The sequence below is a fragment of the Oryzias latipes genome, chromosome 1 (assembly GCF_053564925.1).
Source record: "Oryzias latipes strain Hd-rR chromosome 1, Olatipes_Hd-rR_3.1".
NCBI lineage: Eukaryota > Metazoa > Chordata > Actinopteri > Beloniformes > Adrianichthyidae > Oryzias > Oryzias latipes.
The window spans coordinates 24,190,003-24,203,126 of record NC_136237.1 but is presented as its reverse complement, the minus strand read 5'-3'; the positions used below and the strand labels follow the sequence as shown (position 1 = coordinate 24,203,126).

Below are 13,124 nucleotides of genomic sequence, written 5' to 3'. Positions count from 1 at the left end.
TAAGCCAGAGCAAACCTTGACCAATCAGGGACTTGGATTTGGTAGTGACGTATGGATGATTCATGAAAGGGCCAACATTGATCATGGGGGAGAAATTATTAATTGGAGTTTGTGCCTGGCTGGAATTCTATGACATCAAGTCTTTTGTGTATTGGAATAGAGCTGTGAAAGAAAAAGATTCACCAGATTTGCACCGCTTCGACATTTCACACCAGGACTCTTCCAACTGTAAGTGGTGGACAAGCACTAGTGAACAGTACTTAAGAAGCCCCTCCCTGCTTGTCCACTGCACGACAATTTACTCAAGACGGACCAAAACAACAACAACAAAATTGAATTTTGTTTTTATTTACAAACAGGCATTTTGTGAGCAAAATGACAATCCATGTTCAGAGATTTATAACATAATTGTCAAATAAATTATTAGACAAAACGATCAAGAATAGAAGCCAAGGAAAAAGAAATCTTTCAAAAAATGCATCCTTGAAGAGGATTTGATGCACTCAGAAGCCGCTCTTTGGCTTTCTAACATTTGTGTTACTCTACCACAGTCCTGACTTGCCACTGCAGTGTTAAGCGATAATGAGCTTCTCAGTGTGTCAAAGAAAAAGAGCAGAGAGTGTCTGGTAAAGGTTTGGGTGAGCATATGTTTTATCACCTGGGTCTGAACTGTGTGAAGGAGAGTGGCTGTGCTGGAAATGAACTTGGCACTGGAGCACCTTGTCAGTTAGATGTAGTGCGGTGAGTACTAACACAGATGTCGAGGGCTCATTTACAAAAGCTGGAGTGCTGTGTTGAGCCAGTGGCCCTGAGGGAGGAGGCCGCGCTTTTCTCACAAATATTGGTTCTGCCGCCCCGGCTCAGCTTGGCTCAGCCCAGCTCCCACAGAGGAGGAACCGGGTAAGGAAAGAGGGAGGCAAAAAGAAGAGGATGACAGTTTTCCCAGTCGCAGCCCAGGGAGTCAGGGTTTTTCGCTGACTGGTGTTGTGAGCGCGGCCAGCTCTTCTGTCAGCACTTTCCTCTCCTTCATCTTCACACGCACAGCCTGCATGAGCTGGCTGGCTGTGGGGATCTGCAGGTGAACAAAAGACAGAAATGAGACACGGAGAGGTGATTTCCGATAGAGTCGAGGAAAATGAGGAAAACACAAATGCACCACTGTTAAAAAAAATAAAATTAAATTAAAAAGTAAATAAAAGATTTTGGAGATTTGGAAGTTTGTCAGGAGGTCTGTTTGCCATTTTGTGAAACAAGAGAGCCCCAGATGGAGCCTTTGGACCTGTGAAATGCCCGAGGAAGTGTTCCTGCTGAATATTTTGACAATACAATTCCCTCTGCAAGCAACAGAGCTGCAGCTTTCGAGTCAATCCTGCTGCTAATTACATCTAAACCTACATTTTTGAACAATGATAACATGTTTCCGTATCATTGTGGATTTTTTTTTCACACATATCAAATTCCCATTAGTATATTCCACCAGTAGCATCTATTTTGAAAGTAAACGCGCTTCCAGGCTGTGCCTCTTTGACGGATTAAACTAGAAAATGATCAGAAAGGGGAGAAATTGAAAATATTTTTTAAAAATATATAAAAAAAAAACATTATTTTGGTATGTCAGTACCAAAAAGACAGACAGCCATGAAAACCAAAGTAACCATTCTTTAGCTGCTTAATATAGAATCTATTGATTAATGCTTCTTTGAAACCTCGACATTAAACTGCTTGGAAGCTCATGAAAATGGTTTTTAGCTTTATAAAAAAAAGAGCATATCTGGAGCATAAAATGGTTTGTGCAAAGAAAGGTCTCATTGCTGCAAAGACAGGATTGTGACAACAGTCCAATAAATCATGCAATATTCAAAAGGTTAAATACGGAGATTGTGTGTGTGTGCTTAGTTGTTATGGAAACACGAAGATGCTAAGTGTGTAGCTTTTTAAGAAATGAACATACCAGGAGTTAGGTGCAGTTCATCAAGCTTACTAAAATAACAAACTTTCACCCCTTTATTAAAAAAGAAAAAAAAACTGTTATTTTTTGGGGACAGCTATAGTGGTGGTAAATGTTCAGGTTGTGATGTTTGACTGACAAGTATCATTTTAAATGGCATTATTCCCTAAAAGGTCATATAACTATTGGAATAACATTTGTGTTTTAATGAAACAAACATTCCAACACCAGGATTTGACACCTTCATAAAATCATTTGTGATCTGCCTGAAAAGCCATAACCTACTCGCACACACTCATGTAGTCTTCCTACTCCATGACATCTTTTCCTCGTTATTAAAGGGAATTCTGGGACGTGTGCACTGTGAAGTTGTGTGTTTGTGCGTGTGTGTATGCACTGGCATAAATGTGTGAACTTCAGCAGCACCGGATGCAAAAACACAGAGCTGCTCCTCAGAGAACACTACTCTCAAGTAACTGCTGAGACATCTTCCTCTGGCTCTGTCCTCCGGGGAGGATTCACCCAGTCTTACACACACACACACACACACACACACACACACACACACACACACACACACACACACACACACACACACACACACACACACACACACACACACACACACACACACACACACACACACACACACACACACACACACACACACCAACACACACACCAACACACACACACACAAGAGTGTGTGCGCAAACACACACATGTCTTAATCAGCTAATTGCATTTAGAGCCACTAACTATGCAAACAAATGCACTAAAATAGAGACACAGCCACAACACGGGGCTCTGTGGGACGGCAAAGACAGACTGGATCATTAAGAGTCCCGATACGGGAATGTGAGTAAACAACACCAACAGGTAAACATGAGCTAGATAAACTCAGAGTTTACTTTAAGTCAAAAACTGATATCAAAACGATGAAATAAATTTCTAATTTGACCCAATATTTAGTAATTTTATAAAGAAAAGCCTCCACAAATACAATTTGAACTTTTTAAACATTTAAGCTTTTTATGAGACTGTCAACACAAACACCACATGAGGAATTAACAGCTCCAGCACAGAGTCTTCTGAAAGTTGTCAAATCAAAAGGAAAAAAGTAGTTTTTTTTTTATATATATATTTCACACTTTCTAATGATTTTCTACCTCTGTGAGCAGATTTCTGGTCAAATGTATTCATCCACATGCTCACAAAAGGGACAAGCATGACTATCATCTCTTTTATCTAACCAGCACATTGGCTGAGGACTGATACCCTGCAGGATGGTTGGAGGTTAGCTCTGATGCAGCTGCTCTGCTGGATCCCCTGGGCTGCTTAAGGCTGTTTTAAGAACTGGCACTAATGTTATGCTACAGCTGATTTAGCTTGGGCCTCTGTCCCCTCTGGCAGAACTATCACCAGAACTAGCGCTAAGCAGTCACTGTTTTGCAAGTGACCCTGTCCCCCTTGGCAAAACTACAACAGCTACAGTAGCATCATCCCATGCTAACTCCACATCCATTACTATTCAACAGGCCCTGCAGAGCAGAGCTTTTCTCTAGGTATGATTTTATGAGCGTCTTTCAGGAGCCGACTGTCGTGTAAAGGCACAGACAAGCATGCGCGAATGTGTGCGAAGATAAGATCACGGACTGTGAGCAAAAAAGTGTTTTTAGGAGCCAATTAAATGACACCGCCATTCCACAGCCCTGGGGCGCACCTAAAGGCAAGGAGCAGCTCAAAGTTTCAGCCCTCCAGTGACTGCTGTGTGATAGTGGCATTACACACGAGAGTCTTCGCTTTTACATAAAAGATCGATCATTGCAGCTCTTTTGTCTCTGAACAGCTCGGCACCGTCGTTTCAAAAGGTCCAATTTGTAAGTCCCAGTGTCGAGCAGCTGGATATCTGAATGAAACAAAGAGGGGAAATCAAAAAGCCTAAAAGGTATAAGATGAAACATCTGCATGCTGTCATCAGATAAAGTCTTTTTATGGCTCCACTGCAAACTATTTGATACTTCCAAAGATTTAAAACCTTTTTTGTAGACATTCAAGATATTTTACCAGGTTTAGCAATAGGCTGCACAAAAAAAACGGAAATTTATTGCAATATCAAGCTGTGCAATACGCATATCGCAAAAGATGGTGAAAATTGCAATAAATAATTACCTTAAATGTGCTAAAACAATCTTATGGCAGCTTAAAGCATTTAACGAATCAAATACATCCATTTATGCATTTGACCAATCAGATGAAGCCATTGGATGTTAGATTCCTGCCTCCTATATAGACGAGGGTCATTAGAGTATAATTTATGTAATTTGTTAACGATTATTTAAATGAAACTGTTGCAGTGAAATGGAATTTTGTTGTTGTTGTTTTGCTATTTGTTCATGTATCGCAAGTTATATCGTCATCACAATATAGATCACTAATATCGCATATCGCAAGTTTTCCTCATATGTTGCAGCCCTATTTAGCACCTTTCCAAGCTTTTCTCAAAGTAATTTGATCACTTTTTGTCCCATTAAGAGGTAGGAACTAAAAATAAGAACATTACTTTTTTAAATGAGTCCAAGTCATTTTTCTTCATACACTTCACCATAGAACAACTTGATTTCAGACTCAGAAAATATTCAAGATCATCTGTCATTTTTGGTTCAATTTTAAGGACGATTTTTTTAAGTTCAATAAATATTCATATGTTTGACTGGAATTCTTTTTTAGTCTTTTGCAAATGATAAAGCAGATTTATGTTCTAAGAATAAGTGCTAGTTTTAGATTTTAAGAGGATTTATTAAGATAGCCCAACTTGTACTAAGCTGCTATTCTTCTCGTTTTGTTCCAAATGAGTCATTTCCACTTATTACACCATTTCTTTGTCACTGGAAGCAAAATGAACTACAATTAGTTACTCACATACCAGTTGCTTAAAACTAGCAAAAAAATCCTTAATGGGTTGTATAACATCTAATGTGAAGTTATCCTATATAACAGTTAGCTTTTTAAACGTATTTTTCCCTTTTTCAACGTGTGTGTGTATTTTGATATCTAGAAATACGATATAAAACTCTATCAAAATCAGTTCACTTAAGTGAAAATGTACTTGCGTACTGGATAGAAATGTTTTAAAACTTTCTAGTGATTTTCCTGTTTTTAGGCCAACTCTTTTTGCAGAGAATATTGTGAATAAACGATAGATTTGGACATGATTGGGCATGTTACCAAAAATATATGTTTTTATCATTTTTACAGTAATAATAAATAACCACTGATGCGCACAAAAACTATTCTTGCATTAAATCTTTGTCCCTCGCAGGTGAGTTCTCACCAATGTAGGCCACTTGTCAAGGTAAAGAAAAAAGTAGGTATGGTAGCTTTTTCCTCATAGGGGAGAAAATAAATCTCTTTGATCTTTGATCTTCTCACTTTTGTTTGAAAATCAAATTTATTAAACTGGGGAATAACAACAACAACATTATAAGTAGATTAAAAAAAGCACAAAGGTACCAAACTAAGAAGCCTTGCATTTGATTACCTCCAATAATGAATGTGTCACATAAGCAAACAGGGCTCAGGTAAGAAAAATCACCAACAAGCCTATTCTCCTGCTCTCCTTCATAATTACCACCCCTTGCAGCAAAGAGGATCCCTCTCTTTTTCTCCCTTTTAGGCCGCCAGGGACTGATATGAAAGGGAATTGGACACTTGGGGCCACAAATACTGTAATTAAAAATCTCTCATTTTCTTGATACACTGTTTGGAAACATCATTTCGATGTACAACATGAATTTGTTAGCGATCTGACCTAAATACACCCAAGATTAAACAGCAAAAGCCCCAGTCTTTGTTGCAGGTTCCTACTCATTAGGTGAGAAAACTAGGTGATTTGGGCACGATTGGAGAATAAATATAGAAAAGAGGTAAGCGCGCAAAAGAGGTGCAACCTGCAGGTGAAATTCAGCGATCAACAAGAGGAAGTTTGACTCACTGGTTGAGGTAAAGAAAGAACTTGATATGAGAGGGTGGCTGTGGTGCAGAAGTAGAGTGCTCCACCTCTGATTGGAAGATCACAATTTCGGTTCCTTCCTTGTCTGCCCATGTGCCAAAGGGTCTTTGGGCAAGACACTGAACCATACATTGGCACCGGTGTTAGGCAGTGGAGCCGCCATCAGTGTGTGAATGGGAAGGTGAAGCTACATTCACACCGCCTTCGGCAACACACGTTCAAGCGACCACTTCTAAAGGAAAGACAATGCATTCGCGTGTTTTGGGCTTCTCCATACAAAACTCTCACATGCAAGTTTCTACAATCTTCAAGTCAAAGTTTTAGAGTTAGAGGGTTTATATCATAAAAATTAACCTATAGAGCTTTAAAGTTTTTTATATTGTTAATTCCTCACAAAAAACAAACCAAAAGGGGTATTTTGATCCATGTCTGAGTATTCCATTAAAAACAAGCCCCTCCCAATCCACGAAAATGGGGGTTCTCGTATTCATTCATTTCATACGTATGAAAGACAGTCTGCGCTGCCAGCATGGCCCCCAGGCTAACATACACACTTTCTCCATGGAACAAGATCTGCAACAACGTTTCCTTTCATATGCACAGTATGCAACCATCCGTCTTTGCAAAAGTTTGGCTCTAGGTTGACGTCATGAAATGGGCGATCCCTACACAGAGCAGAAAGGCGGTGCCTCAGAGATCGAGTCGTCTTACTTCCGGGTAGGAAAATGAGCTTCGAAAAAAACTAACATATCATAAAAATGTGTTCATTTGTGTACCAAATTATATATTAAAATATATTTGGATATAGTTTACATGCTTCAGAAAGGCCCAATATAGGCCCCTTAACGTCCCATTAAGTGTCACGCACTTCGATGAGTTTTCCACGTTTGACCCATCCCCAAGGGGGGGGCGCTGAGCTGCAGACACAGTCACACTCAGAAACCATTTGGTGGTTTAACCCCGCCCCAATTCAACCCCATAATGCTGAGTGCCAAGCAGAGAGGCACTGGGTCCCGTTTTAAGAATCTTTGGTCTGAACTGGCCTGGATTTGAACTCATGTGTCTGGGGGACACTCTTCCACAAGGTCACTGGGTTGGTTTTCAAGCTTTACGTCCATTTTGCCCTCTTCCAACCCTCTTCCAATGGTCGATGACGGACATGCACTAGTCAACACTATCACAAAAAAAAAAGAAAAGGCACCCTCCCTGCTAAATGCGCATTTAGGAATCTGTGTTTGGTGCGTTCATAAGCGCGGGTCACATGCTCTGTGTGAACATAGCTTCACTGTAAAGCCCTTTGGACCGTCAAGGAAGGCAGAAAAACATTATATAAACTAACTTCTTAAGTGGTTTTAACACATCTAGACAATTTTTTCCTCCGAAAGGTAATATTAGTTTCACTGTGCTCCAGTAGACTAGATGCATTCAGCAAGCTCTTTTCCCAATCCCCATTGCCGTTTCAGTGACGCATTTACAGAATCAAGGCTGTGCTAAAGTCCCCTCTTCACAGATACAAATGCACTCACAGAGACAAAAAAAGAGTGGATGATTTAATTTGCTCAATCATTAAATGAGGCTTAATTAGTCACTTTCCTTCAGAGAGAAGAGTGCGAGTCGGAGCCGTTTCTTGTCATTACATTGCCATAATAGGCCACACAACACGCCGTCTGTCACCCTCGCAGGACCACATAACAGAAAAGTTTGTCTGCACATTACAGCTGTCGGGAAATAAAACATCCCATGTGTTGAGAGCTGTTAGTTTAAGCACCAATGGAGTAAGTGGAGGAACAAACCCACTATGTGATATTCATATACCTGTGTCTACCCCTAATAAGGCTAAGCAAGGCCTCTCTGAAATGATTTCTGTCTTGGAGACCACACATACAAGCCTAGCATATTATATAAGGTTATGTATGTTTGGTCCAGGTTGGTCTGGCCTGTCTCTTCATCTCTCTTAAAACAAGTTTACCTGCTTGTTATGGCTGGGAAGCTGATAAGAAGTGATGCTTGTACATCTCCCCAGAGTGTGATTCTGAGGTAAATATTAGCAGGCCCTCAGCGCCACCCCAACACCAGTAAACCAAAGCGCTGTCCTCTCATAAAGAAATCAACACAGTCAATGACTTTTTAAATCTTATTATACTGTCATGAGCTTTGAGATAGGTATACAAAATGAGTGTGAAAAATTATCTGGAGGAAGTGTTTGTGTGTGTGTTTGCAGACCTGAACACACACTCGTCCTTTCATTATTGGCCGGCAGCAGAAGCCAGTCATTTCCCTGTCTTCATAAAGACTCGGCCCATTAAATTCTACCTCCAGTCAATAATTAGGACTCCACAAATAAACCAAAGGCAATTAAATCAATGCTTCCCCGGGCTGGTGTTTGGAGCTCGTGGCCCACACGGACACTCCATCTTCACTGCTGGCCTTATTCATGGTATGCAGCAGTGGAGCCACGCTGTGCACTCCCTTGCCTACTCATGATTATTAGGTATCACTGTCCCTTGATCCCGGCTATGGAGCGCTCCTCATGGTGGCTCTCCCTTGTGAAGCATCCAGTTTGATTTCATTAACTCTCCAGTAGAGTTTAGGGAAGAGAAAATGAACACAATGTTTCATTTTGTTTTGAGCGGATATATGGGCTTGTGTGGGGGGGATCTATGGCTTCTTTGACATAAAGAGAGGAGGCGGTAAAGCAGCTCACATGCAGATACATAACTTTAGATCTCCGTCGCCCAATTTGCTAGTATTTCACACGGCTCTCCTTCTTGTTATGTTGACATGTGGCAGCGCATGACAGTGATTGCGAAAAATAACCCACAGTGAGTTGAAGACACACATACCTCTTTTGGAGACTTATGACATTGTCAAGTAGAAAAAAAACTTACCCACACACACACACACACACACACACACACCCACACACAAACACACACACACAAAGACGGCAAGTGATGGGTTTGGCCATTGACAGGGCCACTGAGATAATAAAGTGCTGTCCCACTGGCAGCTCCATTAGGCACTGACAGTGACAAGATGAGGCTGTTGTGAGAGCGCACGGCTCGCGCACAAGTGTACACGGATCCGGACGTGGCACACACCAGCAGATGGACATAACCTCATCCTCTTTCAGTGACAGAACAGTCAGTTAAGGACATGGATCTCTCCCGTCTTTCTTTTCACTGGATCTATTTCTGTCTCCCCGTCTTCATCTGAGGTAGACTGTGTAAGTTCAGGTCTGCGCATCATCATTCCACCATTAGGAAAGTTGGTTATTAATGTCACAGGCAGGGTGACAAGCCGGGCTGTTAAACTTCACAGATGTTCTGGTTGGTGAGATGTGCACAGGCTAGAGAAGAAGCTAGGAGTCCCTGAAGTCCAAGAGTTACCCAAGTCACAGTCGATTTGTAGACTTCAGCAATGTGCTGCTGAATTCTCTTAAAGTCCCACTCCGATCATCTTTTGATCTATTGTAAAAGCGCTCCCAGTGGTTTTTAATTATGATTATGCGATTTTTAAGCGCAATCAACAGGCCTGTCTTTCTTGGACATAGTTTCTGCAGAGCTGGAGTAGCAAATTAGAAATTACCCTCCAAGTTGTGGCACATAGTAATCTTTCCCTTCATTCCTTTGTTTACTCTCCCCCCTGCTAGCTTACAGCCCATAACAGCTTATATATGTCTTCAATGATGAGAAAAATGCCATTATAACATGTTAAAATACAGTTTGTAATTCTTTAGTTCTTTAATGCACTTATAATGATCAGCTTTGACAATGCGCCTACCTAAAAAAAATAAAAAAGCATTCAATATTCCATTTTGGTTTAGAAATGTTCAACTGTACATAGGCAGAGAGCTTGGTGTCCATTGGATACAAAAGAACAATTTAAAAACACAGAAAGCAAAAAGAAACTGGAAGACAGAGAGAAGTACATGTATATAAATAAATAAACAAAAAACAGAACAAGATGGACTTGAAAGGGGATAGAAAAAGTCTGATTCAGTGAAGGGGGATGACTGTGGTGGTCCCAGCGGTCCCCACAGGGACCTGGGGGCAAGTCTCAGCCTTGTCATACTCGGCTCTTCTCCTCCTCCACTGCGTACAGCAGCTACAGCCCCCCCCCCCCTTCCTTCACCACCCCTGTTCTGCCCACGGAAAACGTCGATAGCAGGCTGCCGGTGCCGAGGTCTCTAGTGGACACTAGCTCATTCTCCCGGCATCGACAGGCCCGCCAAATCAATATTTAGTTCCCCACTAACAAGCTGCCTCGGGGTCTGAGCCAGAGAGGGAGGGAGGGAAAGAGAGGAATGCGGGACAGTGGAGGACGAAAGACAGAGCAGGGACTGAGAGCTGTCCAGCTAGAAGGGAAAAACATGGATTCAGAGAAGTGCTGTGTGTGTGTGTGTGTGTGTGTGCGCGCGCTAGTGTGGGAGGGGGAGAGGAAGGTGGAAAGGTCAGGAGAAGATCTGGGGAACAAGAGAACTGTGTCTGGTGTGTGTCGTGGTGCGGAGGCGACGCATGAGTGCCTGCAGCAGCTCCTGACATGAACAGAGACGAGACACACATTCGACACTCTCAATCACTCTCATACTCTCGAACACGTATCACAGCTAGCAGAGGTTGACAGTGCTCAAGTGAAGCTCCAGCAGAGCACTCACAGATGAGTGGCTGAGTGCACACAAAAGGCTCCAACAGAGATGATGTACTCGCCTTTTTTTGTTTCATCTTTTACATCATTGTTCTTGAGCCTAGAGCACAACTACTGGGGCGGGATGGCAGTTCTGCGTGATCTATTGTTACTGGGTAAATCTTGGTGCCCTAATTACATTTAGACTAATAAAGTGGTACATTTGTCAAACTAGTTTACGGAAAAGTCAAGACCTTGAGATAAAACACAACATTTTAGTCGCTTTGAGTAACTAATTATTAAGAATAAATAATTACCTAAATTATTATAAAAGCCGAAAAAATGTAACATCTAATAAACTGAATAATTTATCATCCTATAAACATTTTTTTAACTTTTAAAAGCAAAAATAACATTAAAAAAACATTTGCACACTCAGAAAAAAAATGTTGAAAAAGATGCTTTTCTGTGATGACATTGTAGGTCCACAAGAGTTGCATCATGCTCCATGTCATAGAAAATTCCGTTTTCTTCTTTGCCCTTTTTTTTTAAACCTAATACTAAGGAGTTGAAAAGTGTCATTCTTTATATAAAGTTCAAGTATCTTAAAACTGTACGAGTGAATGCATATGTGTGTGTTAGGAATGCCTTTTGAGGGCATAAAAGTGGAAATCAAATTTATTTTTCACTTCCAGAACTATGTGTCAACTTTGATCTTGCAGAGAAAAGTAACGTCAGTTATTAGTGGCAACTGCAAAAACGTCTTGAGTGATATTTAGCTGGAGACATCAGCATTAAAAAAAAAGTTAAATGAATGTTGGGAACCTGACCTTCTGCTGGAGGATGAGGTTTAGGTGATCAAGCCACTCCTGGTCTCTGGAACTCTGACCGTACCCCTCTGTAGTCTGTAAATAAAAACAGCAAACACACATCATTTAAAAAAAAAAAAAAAAAAAAACAGGGTATGAGAAATGGTAGACACTAAAAAATGAGAACTGTGCTTGTGTCTGAAAACATTGATTCTTTTAGGATTAGTAGTATTTACTTTGTAGACAGATTATGTAAAAAAAAGTCAAAACCTTGGGTATCACAGTGTGATCCTTCCAGAGAGATAGTACCACAGTGGCTTACCTCGGCCTGACCCTGCTTAAGGCTGAAAGGTAGCATCACATTAGGTGAGACCTTGAAGAAGCTCTCTAGAGGCACAGTGGCAGTGTATGCCAGTGCACCTTTGCATAGTGCTCTATAATAAAGACCTTAAAGAGAAGCAGCCTTGTTAGCGCTAATGAACAGGTTGGACTGCCCGCTCATGTGCACCTCAGCACTTATGCATTACCTCTGCACTGCAAGTCCAAGTGTTTGCTCACGAAATGATGTGACAGGGCTTCCACTGCTGTAAATTGGCACATGTGGAGGTGTGTTTGTGTGTGTAAACTTAGAGGTTGCACCTGCAAATAAAGTTGTGAGGTTTTAGGCATCTGTGCAACAGAAATCTGCAAATTGGTTAAGACTGACATAACACAGCATTCTCCTTCTTTCAGACTCTGCTGCCTTGAATACTGACTAAAACTAGGTCTAAAAATGGATGCGGTGGCGTGTTAGTAAAGACTAAGGGAATATGCTGTCTTTTGTTGCAGTCTCACACAAACTATATGTGTTCAGTCTTTCTCTAATTGTACTGTCATGAACATAATCCCTTTACATACCAATTGTCACCAGCAGGGTTTACCATTTAACTTTCGACTTTCTTGCAGTTCATCTGAGACAAACACAATCTGAGCTCAGAGTGAAAGGCTGAAAAACTTGCCTTTAATCAGAACTCTTGGATTTCTTAGAGCAAATCTGAGATTTTCAGATTAGCAAACAGTCTCTTTCAGCTGTCACATCTACATTCTAGTTACAAAAGACAGTAAGGGTGTTAGTCTTTCCTCAAAAGACACCTTAATGATGCTTGACAGCAGAAAGAATTTACCGGTATTTAAAAGTCTCGAGTCAGTACTACTTATTTTTAACTGTGCTTCTGATGAGCCACACTTTACTATAATTTAACAAATATAATTGATAATATTAAAGGCTTTGTTCAAAGTTACTCTTTATTGATATAATTAACATTACTATTTTTAGTTTTTTATCCATTTTCTTCCTATTTTTTTGACCAAAGGTTTGGTCTATAAAGAGTTTGAGAAGAAAGGTGAACTTTAAATTGCTCTTATCCCTATATCCCTATAACTACCCCATAATACTGGGAACGTCTGCTTAGTCTAATGCAGTGTTGGATAATGACTCAAATAGGGAAATGTTCAACCCATCAACTGCATCTATAAATTCATCCAAAAAATTTAAGGTGCAAACGTAAACCTTTTGGACGCGGTTAGAACGTTAATCAAAAAGCCAGGTTGCATGGTGGTGCAGTGGTTAGCAGTGAGAAGTCCCTGGTTTGAATCCTGGCTGGGTTCTTTTTGTGTGGAGCTTGCACGTTCTCCTCGTGGGTTTTCTCCAAGCTCTCCAGCTTCCTCCCCCAGTCCAAAAACAGGTGTT

General features: G+C 40.8%; 1 protein-coding gene across 2 annotated transcripts in view; it reads right to left on the bottom strand.

The window, feature by feature from the left end:
• Positions 1-332: 332 nt before the first annotated feature.
• The window catches only part of LOC111948960 (centlein-like), a 192,281-nt gene continuing 179,489 nt past the window's right edge, over positions 333-13,124 (bottom strand). For both annotated transcript variants that reach the window (XM_078952039.1, XM_078952049.1), the window contains 2 exons: positions 11,417-11,491; positions 333-1,072 (listed from right to left, as the gene is read on the bottom strand). In XM_078952039.1, the coding sequence (XP_078808165.1) occupies positions 962-1,072; positions 11,417-11,491 (186 nt within the window). In that variant the 3' untranslated portion in view covers positions 333-961. The remainder of the gene's footprint in view (positions 1,073-11,416; positions 11,492-13,124) is intronic.